A 24318-nucleotide genomic window follows, 5' to 3' on the forward strand; every position below is an offset into this window, starting at 1 on the left:
ACACACACACACACACACACACACACACACACACACACACACACACACATCCCACAAGGCCCTCTGTATCACTTTCCTTGGACAGAATGAGGGTGGGAGCAGCTCCCATGTGTCCCCACTTTTACTGAAAGCACTTCTCACTGTTCTGCTGCTTCTAGCTGATAGGGCAAAAATGTGTCTTTATAATTAATATCCAGAGCACACCAACTCGCACACACACACACACACACACACACACATCCTGAATCAGCATCTTTGAGTTTGTGTATGTATCCTATTCACTGTCGCTGTTGTAACATAACAAAACATTCTTAAAGGGTCTGTCAATGCAAATGTTAATCTGTTTATGCTTTAACTACAGGCTCTTGTATTGATGTGCCACTGACTGCCAAAAGAAGAACATTATTGGCCATTTTCACGGAGAGATTTTTGTCCTTTTATGTTCGGGCTTAAGTGTTGGCGACGCTATATAGTGGAAGTGGATCCAGCCACTCTTTAAGGCGTCGTTAATGTGTCCAAAGTGGTTCTACAAGCAATGCCAAAGAACAGGGGTGCTCAATCCTGGTCCTGGAGACCTACCATCCTGGACAATTCAGCTCAAAGACACCTGGCTCTAACACCCAGATGTCCATGAAGGCCTTCATTACCTGTGCAAACCTCACCTGCATGCCACTGGCCCTCCTGCTGCTGCAGACTCAAGCTATTTAATCATTGCCAGTGCTTCTCCTGCTTTTCCCCTTTTCTGTATCTTATACTAATGGTCAAACCTTATTGATGTTAACATGATGTTATCTCAAGTAATTCTAGACCATTTCAAATGATTCGGCCTTTAAGCTCTTGGCTCCTACATGAATGTATTATTGACTGATCTCTCCAACCAATCAGAATTAAGGCAGATTGTATGGCAGCGGCTCTTTCGCCAGGACCAAATCTGACTATAGAGCTGCGAGAACCTTTGTCATCAAAGCCTTGTTTAATGTAACAAGATTCTTTTCCATGTTATTCCATTCACCCATTCATCAAGAAACCATCCACACAATAAAACAGGCATCTGGTGTTTCCATGTGGTAAAAATGGCTTTACAAGGTTTTGATATAAAGGCGAAAATGTGTGAGTGTGTGTGTGTGTGTGTGTGTGTGTGTGTGTGTGTGTGTGTGTGTGTGTGTAGGTGGTGCCGAGGTCACGCTGCTTGCTTTCCTCTCCACCTCGTCCCTGTGTAAAACCTCTTTCCTGTTCGGACATGGATGGGCTCAAAAACAGCAAGCAAATGACTGTGCGTGTGTGTCTGTGTCTGTGTCTGTGTGTGTGTGTGTGTGTGTGTGTCTGTGTTCTGCTGCTTTTCAGGCTGGAAAGCTTTTGGGAAATCCACACATAGACGGCTCCCTTTTACGGAGACACCTCACAGCTCCCAGCAGGATTCACCCCACACTAGCACACAAATCCGCTTTCAGACAGACGGAAGCAAACGCACAAAGGAAAAGGTCAGCAGCACAGCAGCCTACTTACATAGCAAAATAGCAAAATTAAAATACGTACACGCGAGGGAAGGAAATGATGAACCGCTTATCTGTTAACCGACAAACTATTGTTTAACCAAAGCTATCAGTTAAAAAAAAAAAAACTTCATTTATTTTAAAGTTCATTTTGAGTAAACAACAGTTCCTATTTGAATATGCGGGATTATCATTCATACGCTTGTCAGCGCAACAGGCAATCAGTTCTGTTAGACAGGTCAACTGAAAAAAGTAGCATGCAGATGAAAATAGTGCTGGTTGGGAACAATTTTAGAGAGGATGATAGCTCAACAACAACACTGTACCATATCGAAAGCAAACATTCATAAATCATAAGACAGGCCGCGTTTTCCGAGATAAAGTGTGATGCATGCTGGTGTGAGGCAATAACACAGGTGTGCAAAGTTATAGAAGGACACACTGAGTTACACTGAGCCAAAGCTAACGCTGGTCATGGCATGTATTGATTAGTAAATATAACCGTGTAACTTTAGACTATCGCTGCTGTCAGAGGAAAACCTCATATCCCCATTTTTTGTCGTTTTTTACTTTTTGACATAAACTGAAAATGCTTGACTCTCTTCAGCCTGTGTGTAAATGTCATGAGCTATGGACCAAACGAAATGGCCCAAAATGACTGGGAAGAAAGTCTGGTTCTCTTGACTTTCAGTATAAGTATGTTTTTTCCTTGACCTATAATCATTTTATATACAAGAGCTACAAGGTTTTGTTCTGACAGCAGTGATATAGAACTTTCAGTAGCCCATTATGAACTGGCATTCAGAAATTTCCCAAAGCCAATTTCCAAAAAGTCTGAAAAAGAAAATGCAATTTTTCAACTTTTCCTACCGTTTTGTACAAATTCTTGAACATAACATGACACACTTGATGAAGTCTTGTTCACCATGTATGGTTTATGCAAAGGAATGATTCAAACCTTTATTAGCTCTCAATGTAGCAGTTTTAACAGCCCTCTGTCAACTGTACATGGCTGTAGCCCCAACACTGCATTTCTATTACAGGGAACCAAAATGCTTACTTTGCCATTTGCTGGCTGCTTCGTGGGCATGTCGCTAATACGCAGGCAAGATAAGCTGTCCAAGCTGTTCTGATAAACGCAGGCGAGAAAAGGTCCACAACTGAAAAATGTGAACTAATGTATAGCTCCCACTAACGTCTCCTCCATCTTCCATCCACACTAATTTCAGTGTGTAGTTTAAATGTGGACGTGACGCATGAATGACGCATAACAGCCAATCAAAACTCGCTTCTCAGTTGTGTGAAGTTGAGAAAAGCGTGCTTTGCTCCACAGCCGCTCCCACAGTCCCTCGCAAAACTGCCGGCTGTCTCCATAAACCAAAACCTCCTCATTCGCTTTGATGTAAGCACATACATGAACATAACAGTTCAGAGATGCTGGGTGGAGCGGTGTCTGAAGCTGCTGTCCCATTGTGCCATCACGCACCGGACCCCTGTGAACACCATCTGGGCTGGGGACAGGACATAGCACCATACAATCAGATTCCAGAATTATTTGTTCTATATTGATATTTTGATGGGGCGTGTCCTTAATTTTAGGCTTGCTGGGTAACGAGATGGCCAAATAATCCCTAGTACACACAAAGACGCAAGTGCATTGTAGATGAGAGTGCAGAGCAGGGCCACATGTAGTGGTGTAATGGTGTAATGGTGACTGAGTAAGTGCAGCATGTGAGTAAGAATGTGTGCGGTTTCTGAAAATAGCAGAGCTTGCCCTTATGACCATAAATCACTCATCTCGCAGACCTGTTCGTACTTAAACCACTGCCTCGACCGGAGCTCACACACCCACACACCCACACACACACACTCAAACACACACACACACACTCTCCACTACGTGCGCCCCATACTAAACAGCACGGGCGCTGCAGCAGAGGATTCCCTCAACCTGCTCTCTCTCTCCCTCCCTCTCTCTCTCACATTCATATACACAGTGCTGTCAGAAGCCCCTCTGTCCCCCTATGGACAGACACACAGCCTGGCTGGTGGCCAGGTATCCATGGAAACGGATACAGTGCAGCAAAAGCCTGTTGCCAGTGTTTGGTAAGAAAGGAACACCGACAATCTCCACTCCACACACTATACATCCATACACAGGGGTACACACTATACATCCATACACAGGGGTGGGCCCTCCCTCCCTTACTGCCCGGTGCCCCTGACCACAGCATGTGACATTTCAGATACTAAACATGCAGTGAGGCTGCCATCACTGAATATTTTCATTTTCAAATATTTTACTCAATATTATCTTGAATATTTGTATATTCTATGAGAATAAAAGAAAAGCTCAACATGTGTTTACTTTAATAATTCAATGAAAATGTTTTATATTATTATTATTATCATCATCATCACTATTACTGAGACAGTTCAGCAGAGCAGTGGAAACAGCATTTCTTTGACCACATTGTCACAAAAACGGAAAATAGCTTTTTGCTCACTTCTTGTCAGGGAGCAAGGGGGCTGACCATGTTTATTTGTTTATTTATTTATTTAAAGACCCTGGCTTGTTCAGGTGATGCAGGGTTACGGTGCTCAAATACCTGCATTTTACTCATTTTTCTAGATTTATAACCCTACAGAAATACTTGATCATCATTTATCACATTAGCAGATTGGAACATGAAAAATATCCAATAGCAGCCCAGAATTCCCTGCAGTAGCTAAACAGTAGCTAACACAATAACCTACATCAAGCGACAGCAGGGGGACCAGATCGGCAGGGGGAACACCACAGGAGAAATATTGAAATATTGGGGAGGCTGTGAGAACTCAAACGTGAAACGTGGACCCGACCTGACCCCGGCACACATTTGTTGGGGTTCTCTCGGCCTTCCTTTTAAATCGATTTCACCTGCAGTTCTGCTTTAGTTTCTCTGCATGTTTTATTCTCGACTACCTTAAATTGTTTTTAAAGCTGCTGCACCAGAGTCATCCACTCAGAGAGAAAATGGGACAAAAACAGTGAATCAATTCAGGAAAGGATGGTTTAGTGCAGCCAAAAGAAATTAGTTTGGTCCAAAAAATATTTTAATGTTACAGATTCCACATGTTCTCTGTCTAAAATAGAGTTTATTATTAAAAAAGCGAAGACGAACATCTCGCTATATCAGCCCCACTTTGGACTGCTTATTAGTTTAGCATATTTCATACTGTTTTATACTTTACTTATTTTATAGCTCTCCATCATCTCATCAAATGACAGCTATTACGGTCACTACAGTAGCCGGTGCCATCCTGTCTGGTTTTATTCAGTGTTTTGTGTGGTTATAGGCCAGCTTGTGTCATTTTCAGCCATAATTTTTTCAGGACTGAAACATGATTACATGGTTCAGGTCGGGCAGAATATGCTCTCAATTGGGTTTCAGACCAACGTTTTAAGCCCAACTAAAGCTTGAATTCCTCTGTCCACTGTTATTATTAATGTGATGTTATGTCATTTTAAAATGACTGCAGTTTTGAATGGATATTTACTTTTTCAAAGCAACACCTGGCTGACTTTAACTCTTGTCAACTGTAAACTCAACCTTTACAAAAAAAAAGTTTCTATTATTCTGGCCACAAGTTTCATGGGTGTTTCTAATATCCGTCAACTCCTGTACATGCACACAGGTCCAGCGCTGCTCTAACAGATGGACATACAGAATGGTCAGAATCTCCTTATATTTCAATGGACAAATAGAATAAATAGCACATATTAATGATACTGAGCTTAGTTCAGTGACACACAATGATATCAGAATCATATCTGCAGATATTTGCTTAAAAAGCAGCAGCACTGGACAGACGTTTAGATCTGACCAGTATTTCAGACCAATATAAGATGACTGCTCGACAGAGGAGCTGAATGTTTAGGTGATGCTGGGTTACTGTGCTACACTATCAGCATATGATCCAGTTTACTGCATTGTTAATCCTCTACAAGTGTCACATTTCGCTGTAATGCTAGTCCAGGTGGATCTACGTCTAGTTTCTGCACTTTATAAATGTTTACCTATCAGTATCAAAGGATATATACAGGAAAAACACCGGATTTCAGCATCATCCCATAGTTTCCATAATGGTGTGTCCCTAGCTGGCATTTAAGGGTCCATATCATGGAAATCTGCATTTTTGAAACCGAATTTGAACTCATGTGTAAACACATAATAATCCGGTAATTGCAGAAAATCAGATTTTTGTCAGTAATCCGATCAATGTGTTTACATGCACTTGGCTTATCAAATAGTGTAAAAACTCCAGGTCTACACGAGTCAGGCAGTTATCGGATTTCTGCTTTGCAACCAGCCAATAAACTCACAGAAAATGACGTGACATAAAAGTAACGTAAAACTCAAATTTCACGACGTGGATTTTTTTTTTTTTTAAACGCATTGCACAAATTTACCGGAAACTATGAATATACATCATCTACAGGGAGATTCACTCGAAAGAGGCCCCGAATATTCTGTAATAACTCTCACCAGGACAAAGCAATCTGGACAAAGCAATGTGTACTGTGCTCCTCAGTATATGGAGCTTCAAACAAGCCAGGATGCCTCTGTGTTGGAGTGATGAGGCAGGCGCTGGACAGCTGTCGCAATGTTTAACCTCTGTTTGCTACTTCCGGGTGCAGACCCCCATATCCCTTCATGTGTCTGTGATGCAATCAATCACACATACATTAAGATAGGTAGCATTTAAAAAAAATTTTATTCATATTGCTTCATCCTAATGGGACTTACAACAGAACGTTCGGGGCCTCTTTCTAGTGAATTTCCTTGTAGAAGATTTTTAAATTTAGAAATTTTAAAAACTTCATTTCATCAAGCATGAAGTTGGTTTCAGCAACACTTCCGAAGTGTCTTGTGGCAACACTGCTTGCTTATTTCCGGTACCGCCGTCTGTTTTCGCACATGCACTGTGCACTCTGATTACTGAGCTCAAACCCAGGTCTCTTTATCGGATTTCTTAATCAGCTTTCTAGACTTTACTTCGACTGTATAAATCGGAGTATGCTGTTTACACGACCCTTTGAATAGAATCAGATCAGATTATAACCGGATGACTGAGTGCACGTAAAGGCACGCACTACTGAAGTCTGAAAGTGTACCGTGCACTACACCGTCCACATGTGGAGAGCAAGCTGCCAAAACTGTCATGATGTCATGAATACCATCTCATTTACATAAATACACCTACAGCCGTTTAGCCACACCCACCAAACACTGAAGTTATAAGGAGTGTTTCCAACCAGACTGGCTTTTGAACGAGACAACCAGAACACAGATCATTAGCATAGATCTTGATATCTTAAAGACATTAACAACAGCCTGTTTTATTTCACAAGGGCTCTTGTGAAAATGAATCAGACCCTCCAAATACCAGCGCTGAGGTTATGCCGGAGCCCACCCTCACACTCTGAAGCGCAGAGCCGTGAATAGCTGCTGACACAGCAGGTATCAGGCCTCCACATTCGCTGCATGAATAAAGGCGAGCGCCTCAGTAAACACGCAAACTTCACGCTGTGGCGGAGAAATGAACCCGCACCTGGCTGAGGCGCCACGGCTGGGTTACTGCGCCAACCTCGGCAGCACGCGCACACGTGCTCACGTCCACACGGAGACACGCACAGTTTCACGCAGGCACGAGCGCGCGCGCTCACAAAGCCCCTCGCAGGCGCAGACAGCTATTCAGGCGCGTGCACATACACTTTCTCACACCTGCCTACAGCCAGAACAGCCAGAAGCGCGCGTGAACGGGGTTGCTATGGATCCCGGAGATCCTGTTCGCCAGCTCCTTGTCCGAATTCCCCCGGTCCACCTTAAATGGAGCAGTTAGGCGATTTAAGTTGGCACGGAGAGCCAACTTCAGCCTCGCTCTTTTTTAAGGAGGGGTGGATGAAGCGTGCCGCCCGCCCTGCGCTTTTCTGGCTGAGGGCGCGGGCGCGCGCGCGCGCAGCACCAAGCATGCCGCCTCACTCCCTACAGTGTCTCACTCCCCACAGTGTCTCACTCCCTACAGTGACAGATAGTCTCAAAGTGAAGAGTCTGAATGGATGGAAAACCCCGAGCGCGTGCGCAGCGCGAGGAAGCTCTCGCGCTTGGCTCACCAGGTAGCCAGCAGCCAGGTGTGCGTGCGCGCTCGCGCGCGTCAGGCTAATCCAGAGGCGCTCCCTCACCTTTCACTTGGCTCTCGTACTCCGTCAGGATCTCCTTTTCCTTTTTGAACTTGGCCGTGTTCGCCATGCTGCCTCTGCTCCTCCTTCTCTGACCGTCTGCACCCTCGAGCTGCTCCCGACCGACCTGTCTGTCTCCCTCCCTACTGGGACCGAGCCGGCATGGCCCCCCTCAGGCTCGCCTCCAGCGGCGACAACGGAGAACTGGAGTCCTGAGCGCTGGTAAATGGCATTAAACCCGCAAAGGCAGAGCTGTTTCAGCGCTAAAGCTCACGGATAAAAGTAAAATAAAGCAGAGCAGCGGCGTCTGGGAGCTCGTCACCGTCGCTTGCATCCGTCTGGAGGGTCCGGAGGCGAGCGGAGTTCCCGGCACACGAAGACGAGGGAAAAAAAGCGGAGGAAAAACACCGTTAGCTTAGTTTGCTCACGAAGGGAAGACGGGAAGACGGGTGCACGCGTTCCCTCGCCGTGTGCGCAGCGTCCACGCCTCCCAGCCCGGTTCCCTCACGCCACGCCACGCCACGCCACACTGCCTCGCCGCGGTCAATGGAGATGGGCGTGTGTCGGGGGGCGTGGCCTGTGGTAACTGGGCAGAATTGACAGCCACCCAATCCAATGACGGTGTCACGTGCTCACGCTGCTCGAGGAGACCGGCGATTGGCACGCTGCTCCCAATTACGCCTTGATTGGTTAATTGGTGTCATTAGCGGCGCTCAGTCACAACAGAGGCGAGGCAGCCGAACTGGAGGGGCGTGCGGAGCCCCGAGCGGTGAAACAGAGCTTTACGCATTAGATTAAAGGGCCCGTATTGTGGAAAACTGAACGTGTATTTGCTGTTTGTTTTGGGATGGAAGAGTTTGATGTCGGGTGGACACTGTGAAAGTTTCAAGACGTCCACGCTCCCTTACGTATTCTAAATTTCTGCATAAGTTGATGGCTGACACGACAACGAGGTCACTCAGAGTGTGTTGGTGTGAAAGGCGCTTTCCTAGAGAAACATGCCAAGTCAGAATTGTTCACAGTGGTGGTGATGGGAACCAGACGTCTGAGGAGTTTGATGCCTCGAAAAGGTCCTTCACAGAAAGTAATGGCATGAAATAGTTATGAATACGCTGCCTGATGCTTGATGCATCGTTATACGGTAGGTTTGTGACTAAGTTTAGGTGTAAAAGGTATTTTAATCCATTGATGGTGGAGGGATACATGAAGGGTCCCCAAAAAGTATATTTTTTCAAATTGACCATTATTCTACTATCATTAACATATATTGTAGTGAACCCCTTACAGGCCAGCGGCTCTGAGAGACTCAGGAGGCGTGGCCATGTAGGCGGCAATGCAAAGGCCTATGGTATGCATGCACCCTCCTGAAAAGGGACTGTTTATGTCATTGTCTGTTGGTTAAAAGTATGTGATATGTCTTTTTTGCAGTGTTCTGTATGGGGGTGTGTGTGTGTTTTGGGGGGAGGGGGTCACTGTCCAGGTTAATTGTGGCCTCACCCTCTAGTTCAGCATTATGTATGTGCCTTTCTTGCTGTGTGTTTAATAAAGAACGCTTTTCCCAGCGGAATCAAGGCTACGGCTGTGTTTTACCCTCTGCCGACATCACAATGTAAACACACAGGTTCACTGGTGGTTTTGGACAGTACATAATGGACCCCTGGTTCCTATCACCACCACTGTAAGGAAGTAGTAGTCCCATTTCACTTCAAGCCAGTCTTAATCACTTGTTTACGGCTCAACCACTAAATGAGGCAGAAGTGTTGAGAAATCGGTGTGATTGCCCTTCAGGCCCTTTTGAATTCACTGAGTGCGCTCCATTTACCTGCGCTTCCACTCATAGAGCGTAGTAACTGCATTTTTCTAATGTTTCATTGTGATTTTAATAGGAATTCAGCTTGACATCAATTGTGTTATAAGTGTATAACTGATAATTCATTATTAGGGCTGTAAAATATCGTTTTTATAGTTTTATTTAGGGAACTACCTACACTCACAAAATGATTTATGCCCATCAAAAAGCAAATATTTTGACATGAAAATACACTTTACATATTTATATTCTTTAGAAACAACCCAATTTGGATAAATCCAAAACTGATTTCATTGAACTGTGTTTTATTTTACAAGCTCCTGCCATCCTTTGCTATTCAGTCCACCTGCAATGAAACACACACACACACACACACACACACACACACACACACACACACACACACACACACACACACACATCTTCTAAGCCGCTTCTCCTTCTGGGTCACAGGGGGTGCTGGAGCCTATCCCAGTGGTCATTAGGCGGAAGGCAAGATACACCCTGGACAGGTTTACAGTCCATCACAGGGCAGACAGAAAGACATATGGACACATTTGCAATAAAACAGTCATGTGCATGAACGTCATTTGTGTTTTTAATGTTTTTAACCAGATATTAAAGTTTCATTTTGCTTATTTTGAGAGATACTGTAGACAAACACCAGCGAACTAGCTAGCTAGCATCCTTGCTAGGCCTGCTGTCATGGAAAAGGGTACTAAAGGTAGATTACATAAACAGTGGTAGTGATTTATTGTGGACCAGCATTTAAAGTTGCATTCCATTAATATTCAAATCAACAGTTCATGGTTTGTGTAACTGTAGATGACCTCGACACGTTAGCACGGCATGAAGTGACTGATAGCGTTAGCTGGCTAACTGGCATGATGGTTAGCATGAGAGCTGCAATGTTGTGCACATAAACATCTGCTGTAATTAATAGTTCAGCTGGGAGTGAATAGGAATTCTAAAGCAGGGAATTTGATCATGGCTGAAATCTGTAAAGTCCTGTTTATATCTTTATAATTAGACTTTAAAGTTGAAATGTTTGCCTCAGCAAATACTGTTTAATACAGTTTGGACGAGAGTAAATGTATCTGAATTTAACATGTTTAGTCATTTAATACATTTACACAGTAAGTAACTGTGTGCCGAATACAGAAGGTCCTATTAACTCTTTAGAAATAGATAAATGTGATGTAAAAGAATTGCATAAATACAAGCTACAAGCACTTCTAGTTTAAACGTATTAAATTCATTCAGGTTTGTTGAACATGATGGAGAAACAAATTATAAAACCATTTTTACATTGGATTTATGCCTTTAAATTGAATGGTAAATTTGCATGTAATTAAAATACATAAGTCTTAACTTTTGGGCTTAAATATGTTTTTTGAGTGTGTAGATCTATGCCACAGTAAGACATTATGACAAGTTAGGTCAATTCACCGTCTCCCACCTCAATTAAATGGAGTGCTGCCAGCACCTATACGGCTGTAAACTGTTGTGAAGGCTATTCGGTTCTCACAATTGGAATAAGTATATCACTAGAAAAGGCTGTAGCTGTCCTTACTGAGGATGAATAGTCGCTCTGTATTCAGAAAGTACTTTCCAATTTTACCATTCTTTGCCAAGGTTGCCAGTTATTTCCTGCGTGCTGTTTGATATGCCGCAGCTTCCCCAACTGAGCTGGTGCTTCTGTGCTACAAAAGTGGCAAGTGATCATGTGATGCTTATAAATGTATCATTCTCATCACTGCAGTGACACCGATGTGGTGGCGGTGATGTGTTAGTGTGTGTTGTGCTGGTACGAGTGGATCAGACACAGCAGTGCTGCTGGAGCTTTTAAACACTTCAGTGTCACTGCTGGACTGAGAATAGGCCACCAACCATAAATATCCAGCCAACAGCATCCTGTGACCACTGATGAAGGACTAGAGGATGACTAGCAGATGAGCTACTGTCTCTGTTTTTAACAGTGTTTATTTTTATATTTGTTAGTGTTTAACAGAGTGGACAGTGAATGTTTAAAAACAGTCTGATCCACTCATACCAGCACAACACACACTAACACACCACCACATCAGTGTCCATGCAGTGCTGCGAATGATCCACTACACAAATAGTACCTGTTCTGTGAGGGTCCATGGGGGTCCTGACCACTGAAGAACAGGGTAAAGGGGGCTAACAAATAATGTTATGGCTGGTCAGTGTGTATTTATAGTGCAGGAAGTGCACCAAATAAAAGCATTTTGTTGGTTGTTCATGAAAATCTATGTAATGAAAAGTTTATTTCAACATGAGACTATGCCAGAAACAGACATTTTAGATGTGTTTTCGCAAAAAAAATAAACAATTAAACAAGCAAACAAAAACATAGGGTCCCCCAGTAAAACCTGCCCATTTCCACCTCAGCATGAATTGGACATGTACTTGTGATGTCATGCAAAACCAAAATATATATACACATGCACTTGATCAGCCTACAGCAGTTTAGCCATGCTGAAGTTATAAGGAGTGTTCATTGACTGCTCTTTGAATGAGGTGCAATCAGAACTGAGCTCATTTTACATACATCAATCTTAAAGGCACTGTAACAGAAATAACCTATTCAACTAAAGATATATTGGAAAATGGTCATTTAAAATTGATTTGTGACTGGTTTTGGTACCCAGATCCACACAAATGTTATAAATAGACCTCGAGAAGAAAAATGATATGGGCTCTTCAAGAGCACGGCCAATTAAATGAAGAGAAGTACAACCTGGTTTGCAAAAAAGTTGGGACACGGCAAAATTGAAATGAAAATAGAATACAATAATATGCTAAGCATTCGAACCCTATATTTAATTGAAAATAGTACAAAGACAACAGAGCAAATGTTGAAATTGAGAATTTATTTATTTATTTCTAAGCTGCTTCTCCCTCAGTGTTATTTATTTATTTATTTTAAATATATGACCATTTTGAATTTGGTGCAAGCAACACATTTAAAACAAGCTGGGACGGGGCATGTTTACCACTGTTCATCACCTCTTTTTTAAAACACTGTAAGCATTTGGCAACTAAAGAGCTCAATTGCTTTAATTTTTAAAGTAAAATATTTTCTCATTCTTGCTTGATATAGGATTTCATCTGCTCAACAGTTCAGGGTCTCTTTTGTTTCAGGTTTAGCACCCTAACTCTTACTACAGAGCCATGCTGTTGTAATATGTGCAGAATGTGATTTGGCGTTATCTTGCTCAAATAATCAAGGCCTTCCCTGAAAAAGACGTCATCTGGATGGCAGCATGTGTAGCCCCAGAACCTGTGTATATCATTCAGCATTAATGGTGCCTTAATAGATGTGCATGTTACCCATGCCGTGTGCAGTAGTGCACCTCTATACCATCATGAATACTGGGTTTTGAACTCTGATAACAAGCCTGATGGTCCATCTCCTCTTTAGAATGGAAGACGTGGTGTCCATGATTTCCAAAGAGAATTTCACATGTTGATTTGTCGGACCACAGGACACTTTTCCATCTTGCGTCAGTCTATGAGCTGGGGCCCAGAGAAGGTGGCAGCGTTTCTGAGTCCTGTATATACAGTTTTCTTCTGTGCAGAGTTTTATCTCGCATTTGTAAATGAAGTATTGAGCTGTGTTCACAGAAAATGGTGTTCAGAACCATTTCTGAGCCCATGCAGTGATTCTCACTACAGAATCATGTCTGTTTTTAACGCAGTGCTGCCTTATGGCCCGAAGACCACAGCCTGCCAATATTGTTTTTTTGGCCTTGTCTCTTGTATAAAGGGATTTCTCCAGATTCTCTGAATCTTTTAATAATATTATTTACAATAGATGATGAAATCCCAGAATTCTTTGCTATATTATGTTGAGAAACGTTATTCTTGTTATGCTATATTATGTTATGCTATATTATGTTGAGAAACGTTATTCTTGAACTGTTGCACTATTTGATCGTGGACAGAGTGATGAACCCCTTCCCATCTTTACTTATGAAAGACTCAGCCTCTCTGAGATGCTGACCTGTTGTCAGTTAACCACCAGGTATTTTTTTAGTCCTACAGAACTTTACCAGCCTTTTGTTGCCCCATCCCAACTTTTTTGACACATGTTGCTGCCATCAAATTCAAAATGGGCAAATGTTTTTCAAAAAACAGTCAAATGCACAGATCAAATTTGATTGATGTTGTCTTTGTGCTATTCTGAATTAAATATAGGGTTTAAATGATTTGCATATAATTACACTGTTTTTATTTACATTTTACACAACTTTCTTGGGTAGTAAAAGACTTTAGTGCGTTTGTGTGGATCTATAAGGTGTGGTTGTGTGGCTCTTCATGCTTGTAAACTGTTATTTGAAAAAAAGAAAAATAGACAGTTACAAAGACTAAGAGTGCTTTCAGTAAGAGTAGTGATATGTATTTAGGTAGTTAGCGGTTGCAGTTGTTTGTTAGTGGTTATATTGATCACCTATCTCGGGATTAGAGGCCTATGGAAGCATCAAAACACAAAGGATAGAGCTTGAGCGTCCTCTCTTGGTGAAATACACCAACTACAAACAAAATATGTTTTTTTTTTGGTTCCCTGGTCCTGAAGTCCTTTCTTTCTCTTAAGCTCAAGAAGCTGATGTCCTCAGTTACAACTGACAAAGCCTAAATATAAATAGATAAATAGATGAAATGTAACATACATGCCTAAACTGTTTACCAAAGAACTCTGAACACAAACACACACACAGAGACTCTTACTAGTATATTAGTGAATGGACAACAGGGGGAGCCAGAGACTGAATACTCTCCACATGTACCCGTTCTTCATGTCAGAACTGCAGTGGTGATGTAATTTAAGCTCACAGGTACAGAAAAAGGCACATTAATGGATGTATGTTTATGTGTCTGAGCAATAAGCACAGAGCCCATAGAGAGACAGGGGTGGGTTTGGTGTTCAGTCTCAGTGGGGGTTGATGAGGCTAAAGTAAACACAGTGAGGCAATATGTGTACAGCTGTGAGTATGCAGGCACTTATTGACCGTGTTACTCTCCTTGGGCTGTTTTCTGTCTGTCTAGTCTTTCTGCAATAATTGACCTACACTTGGGGGTGATATTAGCCCGAGGTTAGTGGGTAATGTTGTTTCTGGATTAGGCAGGATTTCCTTTTCAGACACAGTGCAGTAAGGCCCAATCCCATTTCACCCCTTGCACTTAGCCCTACACACTTAAAAATATGGTTCTTCAAGGGTTCTTTAGTGGTTCTATATTGAACCATGAACACTCAAGTATTTATTTGTGTGATTAAAGGATTCTTTGCATCATAATAGAGTTCTTCAGATTGATGGGAGAGTGTGTTATATGTGGTTCAAAATAGAACATCTTTGCAGGCCTCACCTTGTCACAAAAGAAGAACCCTTTTTGGTGCTATATAGAACCATCTACAGCACGTTCTCCATTAATCTTAAGAACACTTCACCATGCAAAGAAGCCTTTAATCTGGCAATTGGTTCTTTGAGGGTTCATGGTTCTATATAGAACCATTTTCTTTAGTAAAGATTTACCCCTCTGTTTTGTGCATTCAGGTCTAGAGGTAGCGTGTGAGATGGGGGGCTAGGGCGAGGTTTCGGGGCTACATGGCCCTCCAAGCGGAGGTTTTTCAGAGACTCACTTTAAACAGAATATTATGAGAAAGAAAGAACTAAAAATCAGCAACATGACCGCTTGAGCGACCAGAGAAACTCACAAATGTGAGGATTTTCTCTGTAAAAAATGATGGTAACTGCTGTATTGTCTTAGTTTAATGTCTTTTCAGTGTATTTGGTCCTTTTCTTCATAACAAGCATAAAAATCACTAGTAGTATTCTGATATCTCAGCAACGAGCTACCTAAACTTCCCATTCCACCTTATATGGTTCAGCGGTTCTGATGCCAGAGATGCAACTGCTGCACACATTCAGGTGGAATGATAAAGTTCAAAGAAGAAGTTGGCAAATAGCTGACTTCATTTTCATAGTACTAAAGAATTTGTGGTGGGTGATAATACATAATTGTCACATTGTCACACATGATGCCCTAAATGTTACTACAGCCCAGCAGTGAGGAGCTGAACTTTACCCTCTTCTGCTGTCACTGACGGGCAGGGTCACCTACAGGGCAGCTGTTAATGAAATACTGTTCTTTCTTTATTAGAGGTGGACAGTAACTAAGTAAATGTAATTCGTTACTGTTCTTAAGTAGTTTTTTCGTGTATCTGTACTTTACTTAAGTATTTCTATTTTGGGCGACTTTTTCCTTTCACTCCACTACATTTCAGAGTCTAATATCCGACTTTTTCCTCCACTACATTTTGTGAAATCTGTCGTTCCTTTTGGTTTCTGTCTGTATAAAAACGTAACATGTCAAAACAAAAGAAGTGTAAAGCCAGAGCACCAATCAGGGCCCAGCGGTCACTTTGTTCTGAGCTTGTTTTGACCTCTTGGTCATACCGACCCAGTGCAGCACACGGTTTAACGTCAGAGCAGCAGCACATACGTCACCTAAATGATGAACTAACCAAACTTTGTGCAAATAGAGCACAATATAGAAATATGTCCACATATGCAGTCGTGACTGGCCTGTTTCTTTTTTTTTTAATTCATACAAACACTTTCATTTTATAGTAAATTAGTTTGGGTTAGTTTATGTTTATGAACAGAGGCCAATACAATACAGTAAAGGAAAACTTATTTGTGATTCTGAGTTTAAAGCCAGTTTTTATTCAACTTAAACTTGGAACTAAGTTGTAAATAAATCTGAAACTGAAACTTTGCTTGTGTGTAAAAGTGATTTCAGAACCACTCGGTTCTCCCTGATGGAAACTGTTTACCTTCAGTGTTTTGTGCTTATGATCATTTTAATAGACGTCAGCGTCACTAATTAATGACGTTCTATTAAAAGACTGGTTTACCAAGAGAGACGCTGGAGGACTTTCACCTGAAATGAGTTCATGAAGCCAGTCTGGTTATAAAAATGATAACAGGACATCAGAGCCAGAATTACTCTTTTAGTACTTTTACTTTATACTTAAGTACATTTGAAGCCAAATACTTTTGTACTTTTACTCAAGTTGAGGTCCAGAGTAAGGACTTCTACTTTTACTGGAGTAATATTTTACCTTGGGTGTCTCTACTTTAACTCAAGTACATGATTTGTGTACTTCGTCCACCTCTGATTTGAGGGTCCCATTTCACAGGGGAAGATTTCAGCCACTACACCTCGACCAGGAGTGTTTGTCAGAACAGAGAACAGAGGACGTTCAACAAGCTGTTAGCCATAATGGACAACACCTCACACCCTCTGCATGCTGCACTGGATGAATGGAGAATCACATTCAGTGGCCACATTCAGTGGCTGTGCTGTGTTAAAGACTGTCATGTGAGATCTTTCTTACCCACCGATATAAAGGTCTACAACGAGTCTCCTGACTGCAGAGACGGTACTGATCTCCTGCTGTCTGAACTGTGCTGAACCACATCACTGTATCTCCTCTCCGATTAATACACACTGTGCATTATATCACAATTACTGTAATGACACTTTTCACTGTGCATTTTACACTGTAATACTGATGCAAGTCTGAGTTAATTATGTCTATTATATGTGCTTTTAGATTATCTCACACCACTCAGTGCCTGCTGTCATGTCTATACAACAAATCTGTCTCACATGCCATGTAAATACATAAATAGATATACTTTTATTTTATTTCTCTTGTACTTTAACTTAACACATCTAGATTTGTTTCTATTTTTCTGCATAGTATATGTACGTTTATGTGCAATTATATGTCTTGTTACAGGACCAATAAAGTTCTACCTACCTACCTACTTCTTGTAAATCCAGAGGCAAGGTGACACTTGGAAATAAGAAATGGGATTGGGCCTCACACTCAGCTGGCCTGCTCCAAGTCTGCTGATTTACAGTGGAGAATAAAGCTCACATTCTCTGTCTTACTAAATATTAAGCAGACAAATTCCGGAACGCAGTCCTGTTTTATGGGGCAAGTAAACTTCCTGCATCTGTCATAACTTCCTCACAGGGGTGCAAATTTAGTTTGACACATGCAGGCGCCGGCGCCAGGAGGCTAAATACATATATATATACAGCAATGTAACTGTAAAACTGTAAACAAAAGCATGTCTATGGCTGCACTTATCATATCTGTCGCACTGGCATTTCATTTCTTTCCACTGTGTTGCTAAAATTCTGAATGTTGCTATGAATGTTTTAGCAAATTAACCCAACTCAGATAAATATGATGAGTAAGAGTTTTAAACTGTAATTTACAGCTCTTTTGCCATTCAACAATGCTACCAATGCTAGGAGGGTGAAGGCGGGCACAGGCTTCCTCCGAGACCTGTGAAACCAACCACTGCTTCTTTTCGGACTGCCGCTCATACAACATCAGCCGAATGCACTCGGACTGAGTGTTGGAGGGGAGGAGGGGGCCATCCTGCCCACCCAGAGAGAGTGAGGCCAATTGTGCTCTCTTGGACTCCCGGCTATGGACGGCTAAAGCATCACCAGGGATCGAACTCTCGATCTCCTGATGATACAGCCAACGCTTAGATGGTTGCGCCACTCAGGAGCCAAAATGCGACTTTTAAATGATCAGTTTCATTACTGAAGACAAAGATTTGTTCAAAGCCTATATCACCCATGTGAAAAAGTAATTGCTCCCCTAAACCTAATAACTCGTTGTGCCACCCTTGACAGTAATAGCTGCAATCAAATGTTTGCGATGAGTCTTGTACATCACTATAGAGGGATTTGGCCCACTCTTCTTAGCAGAATTGTTTCGATTCTGCAATATGTGAGTTTTTCAAGCATGAACTGCCGTTTAAGGTCTTGCCACAGCATCTCAATGGAATCCAAGTCATGTATTTGACACGGCTACTCCAAAACCTTAACTTTGAGCCATTCGTGGGTGGACTTGCGTGTGTGATTTGGATCATTGTGTCCACTCACTGTCCACTCTATTAGATACTTGTACTATGCTGGTCCACCTTGTAGATCTAACGTCAGAGACAGTAGCTCATCTGTTGCTGAGCAGTTTGTGTTGGTCATCTTCTAGTCCTTCATAGGTGGTCACAGGATGCTGCCCACAGGATGCTGTTGGCTGGATATTTCTTTAAAACCTCCAGCAGCACTGCTGTGTCTGATCCACTCATACCTGCTCAACACACACTAACAGACCACCACCACATCAGTGTTACTGCAGTGCTGAGAATGATCCACCACCCAAATAATATCTGCTCTGTGGTGGTCCTGTGGGGATCCTGACCACTGAAGAACAGGGTAATAAAGTATCAGAGAAACAGATGGACTACAGTCTGTAACTGTAGAACTACAAAGTGCTCCTAAATGGTAAGTGGAGCTGATAAAATGGACAATGAAAGTAGAAAATAGGAGGCGTACATAATAAAGTGCTAGAATAGTTATTAAATAAAGCTGCTCTATACAGGATCATTATAAAATAAGCCATTCTATCTGGGCAATTTTGTGAGATAAACATTTTGGAGGTCTACTTATCTGCATATGGGGCCACAAAAACTGCGGTTTTCGGACATTAGTTGATATTTTACGAGCAACATTAAGCTCAGTTTGGGCATGTTTTCTAATGAGGTTTTTTATGAGAGGTTTTCTCCCTCTCTCTCTCCCTCTTTTCATACTCTCTCTCTCTCTCTCTCTCTCTCTCTTTCTCTCTCTCTCTCTCTCTCTCTCTCTCTCTCTCTTTCTCTCTCTGTCTCATAATACCATTGCTTATATCTGTGGAGGAGTGGGTGGGTGAATGTGCCCCTGAATGAAACCGTGGAGCTGGGCTGAAATGTATGGCATGTTAATCTTATAAGGTTTGCTGTTCGTTATAAAAACACTATTCAGGCCTATAGCCCCCGAGGACCAGGCCAGGTGACCCCTCCCAACCATGATGCAATTTCATCAATTAACCCCTTCAATGACCAAATGTTATATTACACACTTCTAAGCTTAGAGTAGCTCAACAGGCTTGCACTGAAGACCCTGTTGCTACAGAATAATAATGCCTAGGCCCTTGCCTTAGTATCACCTTACCACTTGGAACTGAGTTACAGGGTGGTGGTTGAAATCGTCCCCGTACGAAATGGAACAACCTTCAAATAAATAGAGCACTACTTCTTTTGTGCTGCTCTGTAGGCGTCTCTGCTAGTCTGCAGTGATAGCAGAGGAGGGTAAAGTTCAGCACCTCACTGCTGGGCTTTAGTTACATTTAGGGAATCAAACGCCTTCAAGGCCCATAATTATTATAAGTACATGTGCCTTTAATTATTTATCATCTCCCAGCACTAATTCTTCAGTGAGATGGAGCTGAAGTCAGCTATTCACCAACTTCTTGTTCAAGTTTTCCTGTTCCACCTTAAATGGAGCATTCTGGCACTTCAGGTGTCAAAACTGCCGGACTGTTTAAGGTGGACCGGGACGTGTAGTTAGCTAAGTACTGAGACGTTAGTGTTAGTGTTTATGTGTGACGATGAAAGGCTGCTCTAGTGATGTCAGCGTCATAAAACAGCACGATGAAGGGCCAGAACATAGCAATGAAATGGAAAGGAACAAATAAACATTACATATAATTGCCTAATAACTAGAGACGCACCGATGCTACTTTTTCCTTTCTGATACCGATACCTGATCCTTTAGTTTTGGTCGATACAGAGTACCAATACCTATACCAAATCTGTCTAACCTAACACACCTACTGTATAAGTTGGTGGTGATCTTGTTCCTTGGTCTGGCAGTTGGATGGTGTTGGCTCATGTTTTTATGTATGGCCTTAAATTGTCCCCTAGACATAGGAGGTCGTAACAAAACAGCGCTCTCTGTACTTTCCTTCTAATGCAATTGGTGAAGTTTGTTTCAACTGGCAGCTCAGATATTTTTATGATGGTTACTTGGGTATTTGAGCTATTTCTCAGTGTTACCTCTCTCTCTCTCGCTGCTCGCTCTCTCTCTCTCTCTCTGTCTCTCTCACACACACACACACACACACACACACACACACATACACACACACACACACACACACACACACACACACACACACACACACACACACACACACACACACAAAAACTGTGGCAACATAGCTGGATGTGTGTATCATTTGTAGCCACTCAGCGCTCCCAGAGGAGGCATTTATGGTATATTTAGCAGCCACAAGATGGTAGTCTGATAGTAAAGACCCCAGTGCATCATTAGCCTTTACATCTTTCACTAACAGCTATGATGACCTTTTCCATGGGACATTAAGCTAAATAGGCCCGTTTACATAACTGGATCTGTGGGATAAGATACACTCTGGCTAGGAGCTGTTCTGTATCTCTCAGACACTGAAAGCTGAGTGCTGGTATAATTAAACTAAACTATAAAGGTAAAAGGTTTGCAAGGTTTTTCTGATGAAAGCAGCGACAGTATTATTTTGACTTTCGGTGTGATTGTTTGAACTTAACAAATTTAGATACGCTTGAGAATGTCCCTCGTTCACACTCTCTCTCTCTCTCTCTCATCACAGATATACCCTGTAAATGAATGACTTGTATTTAATAGAATGAAATAAAATGAATGAAGGGTGCTCTCTGACTTTTGTGGAAAATGCAGCCAATTTCTACTCTCCTGGAAAGAATGGAAGCAAGAATGGAATCTCACAGCAAGTAGGGTCTGGGCTCGATTCCCGGGCCACTTTCCTCCCACGATCCAAAGACATCCAGTCAGGTCAAATAGACAGTGTGTGAGTGAATGTATGTGTCTGTCCGCCCTGTGATGGACTGGTGACAAGTCCAGGGTGTGCCATGCCTACTGCCTGATGACAGCTGGGATAGGCTCCAGCACCCCCTGTGACCACCTTAGAAGGTGGGTGTGTGGATGGATGGATGGATGGATGGATGTGTTTGATGTTTAGTTTCTGATTTGTAGTTGTTTGCTAAATGTGTCCCCCCGCCCCCCCGCAACCCTGAGGGAGAGGCGACTTAGAAAATGTGTGTGTGTGTGTGTGTGTGTGTGTGTGTGTGTGTGTGTGTGTGTGTGTGTGTGTGTTTTTTCCTGACATTGAAACATGAACAACTTCACTCAATGGCTGTTTTGACTGGAAATCAACCCCTTTTCACAGTAGCCATAACATGCAATTTTAGCCTGTGTTGGAGGTCACAGGCTAAATGATAGAGTACTAGCCCAAATCAGATTTTATGACATTCAGATTGATTTTTGATAGTCTCTGATATCAAAAAACACATAAAATCAGATTTGCGCTAAGTGGATCCAAACCACATTTGGAGGTGGTTTGAAATTCACCTTCTGTCATGTTATGACAGATGCGTCTCAGTCTGGACGCTCTGGCAACTCGAATCGGTTTTAAAGTGTCTTTTGCGTCACTCCCTAATAACAAACAATGACAATGTCAAATCTAGAGTGACAGAGTGCTGGGATTCAGGAAGCGCTCCAGCGATTCATGATGGATATCTTTGGTCTACTTTACTTGGCATTTACTCTGACTCTACAGGACTAAGCTGGAACTAAGATCATTTATTCTCATTCTACCACAGACCTGCGCAGTCTGACTAGCTATAAATCTATCTTTAGCTGATGTGCTGAAGCGAGCTAACCTTAACTAAGAAGAATAACCTGGAACAGAGGAAAGAACCAGAAAGGAATCTTGTGAGTGCAAAAAAGTAGCTTCTTTTTTTTACATCTGATTTCTTTCTGGGCGTCTGAAAGTGTTAAAGTGTCTAATTCATCAAATTTGGTATCCAAAAGCATTAGTTCCCACTTAGTTTTTCATATTGAAATAGTTGTTTTCTTCATAACTTTCATATTTCATAAGCTCCATTCAGAAGCTGGGCGTCGTATGAGGCTGTAACTCTTCTTTCCAGTCAAATAGACAGTGATGTCGTTTTAAACCCTTATAATAAAAGAAGTTGAATTTTTTTTCTACTGAAATTCGACCCATTTGTCCACAAATCTGGGCTATAAACTACAAACAGATGGAATCACTTCAATGATCTGCTCTGTAAAAATGGTTTTCACAAAATACAAAGAGCATCTACGCTTTTCAGCTTTCAGCAGTAAACTAAATAATAAATAAATAAATAAATGTACATTTATTTCATGCAGTTACTGAATAATTAGCCTTATTATTTGGCCATGTCAATTCAGATGGACAAACCAAAATATACCCTGGAGCCTAAGAGGTGAACGTCTTTATTCTCATAGAGCTCATGGATTTCTGTGAACTGATGAAACCACTGAAAGCTGAGGGACCATCAACACACTTCATAATGATTGGTGAAGTCTACACACCAATATGAAGCCTTATGATGAATCAGTACAGGCCTTTTAGAAAACAGAACACAACTGACGGTCAGCTAGAGTTTTTACAATGGCCTGTATTTATAGTCAGTGTTGATGACGGGTCTCAAAAGAAGATCTATATCAGACTGATCTTCTGACTTTGGTATAAAGCACAGACCGATAAACCACCTACAAAATATCGTTTAGCTTCCGAAGTCAGTGTTGTTGTCCTGTTTGTCTCGTGTTGAGACAAAGTCCTCTTGTGTAAATACTTTTTCTCTTGTCTTTAATTACATTTCTTCAATATTTTAATAATCTGATTACAGTTCACAGTGGTGGTGATAGGAACCAGACGTCTTAATCGCTTAATGGCACAAGCTCCCTCAAAGAATTTGGTTGAAATGGTTATGAATAAAGTGCCTGATCCTGAGACACTGTTTTACAAATCTGTTTGACCTGAAGTCTATATTTTAAAGGTTGCTCATGGTGGAGGGGTACATGCATGTCAGTATAAGGCAAAAAAGGAAACATACTGGCAACACTTTCTGTTATAATGCATTCATACGGCATTGTAAACATGGTTATAGATATCTATAAAAATGAATGACACTGAATTACACTTTATAGCCATGTTTATTTTACATTATGAATTATTAATATAATGCATTATAAGTAGTGTTAATAACGTTGTGCCAGAGAAGTCAGTCCCAGCCTGGAGAGCGTTAAGACAAATACAAAGTTTATTTATGGATTTTCCAATATTTTATTCCTTACCGCTGGTGCTGTTAGAGCTACATCTTTGGAGCATCAGTCATGAATATTCAGATGTTCCAAACAGGCTGTCCAGGCTAGAATTACTGCTACAATGTGCTTTTCATAACCAGCGTCTCACTTTAAGTGTTACATTACATTACAGTAAACCAAGTACCCATCAGCCCCTCCCCACCCCGTCTGACATCACACTGAGCATGAAGTCACTGTGGAGTGAAGGCCTGGAGAGGGAGAGGCGAGATAGTCCCTGACTGGTTCTAACGTCAAGCACTAGAACCCTTCACTCTGTAACACTACACTACAGTACAGTAACTCTAATGTCTGCTAGTATTCTATTGGATATGCAGTGTTAAGTCAGTGCCAGGCTAACGGTGGTGCACATTAACAGTGGTGTACATTGACTTTCCCACATTGGGTGAAACACTGAGGGCAGCTCTAGTTTAAACTCTGACATTTGAAGCCTGTAATAAGCTTTATTGTGTTTTAGTGTTTCAGTAAATCCTTCAGTAAATACTTCAACTTAAAGCCTCAGTCTTAACACTGGAGGAGTTTTAGGGCTTTAGTACAGTATGTTTCACTTTACTTATAGTGGACATATATGACTTATGAGCTCTTATAATTTGTTCTGAACACTACATATAATGCATTATGTTAACAATTCATAATGC

General features: G+C 41.8%; 1 protein-coding gene across 1 annotated transcript in view; it reads right to left on the minus strand.

Moving 5' to 3' along the window:
* The window catches only part of srgap1b (SLIT-ROBO Rho GTPase activating protein 1b), a 66577-nt gene extending 58158 nt beyond the window's left edge, over window positions 1–8419 (minus strand). The window contains exon 1 of the mRNA XM_017698910.2: window positions 7720–8419. Within this exon, the coding sequence (XP_017554399.1) occupies window positions 7720–7786 (67 nt within the window). The 5' untranslated portion in view covers window positions 7787–8419. The remainder of the gene's footprint in view (window positions 1–7719) is intronic.
* Between the last annotated feature and the right edge of the window lie 15899 nt (window positions 8420–24318).

The sequence above is a fragment of the Pygocentrus nattereri genome, chromosome 1, assembly GCF_015220715.1.
Source record: "Pygocentrus nattereri isolate fPygNat1 chromosome 1, fPygNat1.pri, whole genome shotgun sequence".
Classification (NCBI taxonomy): Eukaryota; Metazoa; Chordata; class Actinopteri; order Characiformes; family Serrasalmidae; genus Pygocentrus; species Pygocentrus nattereri.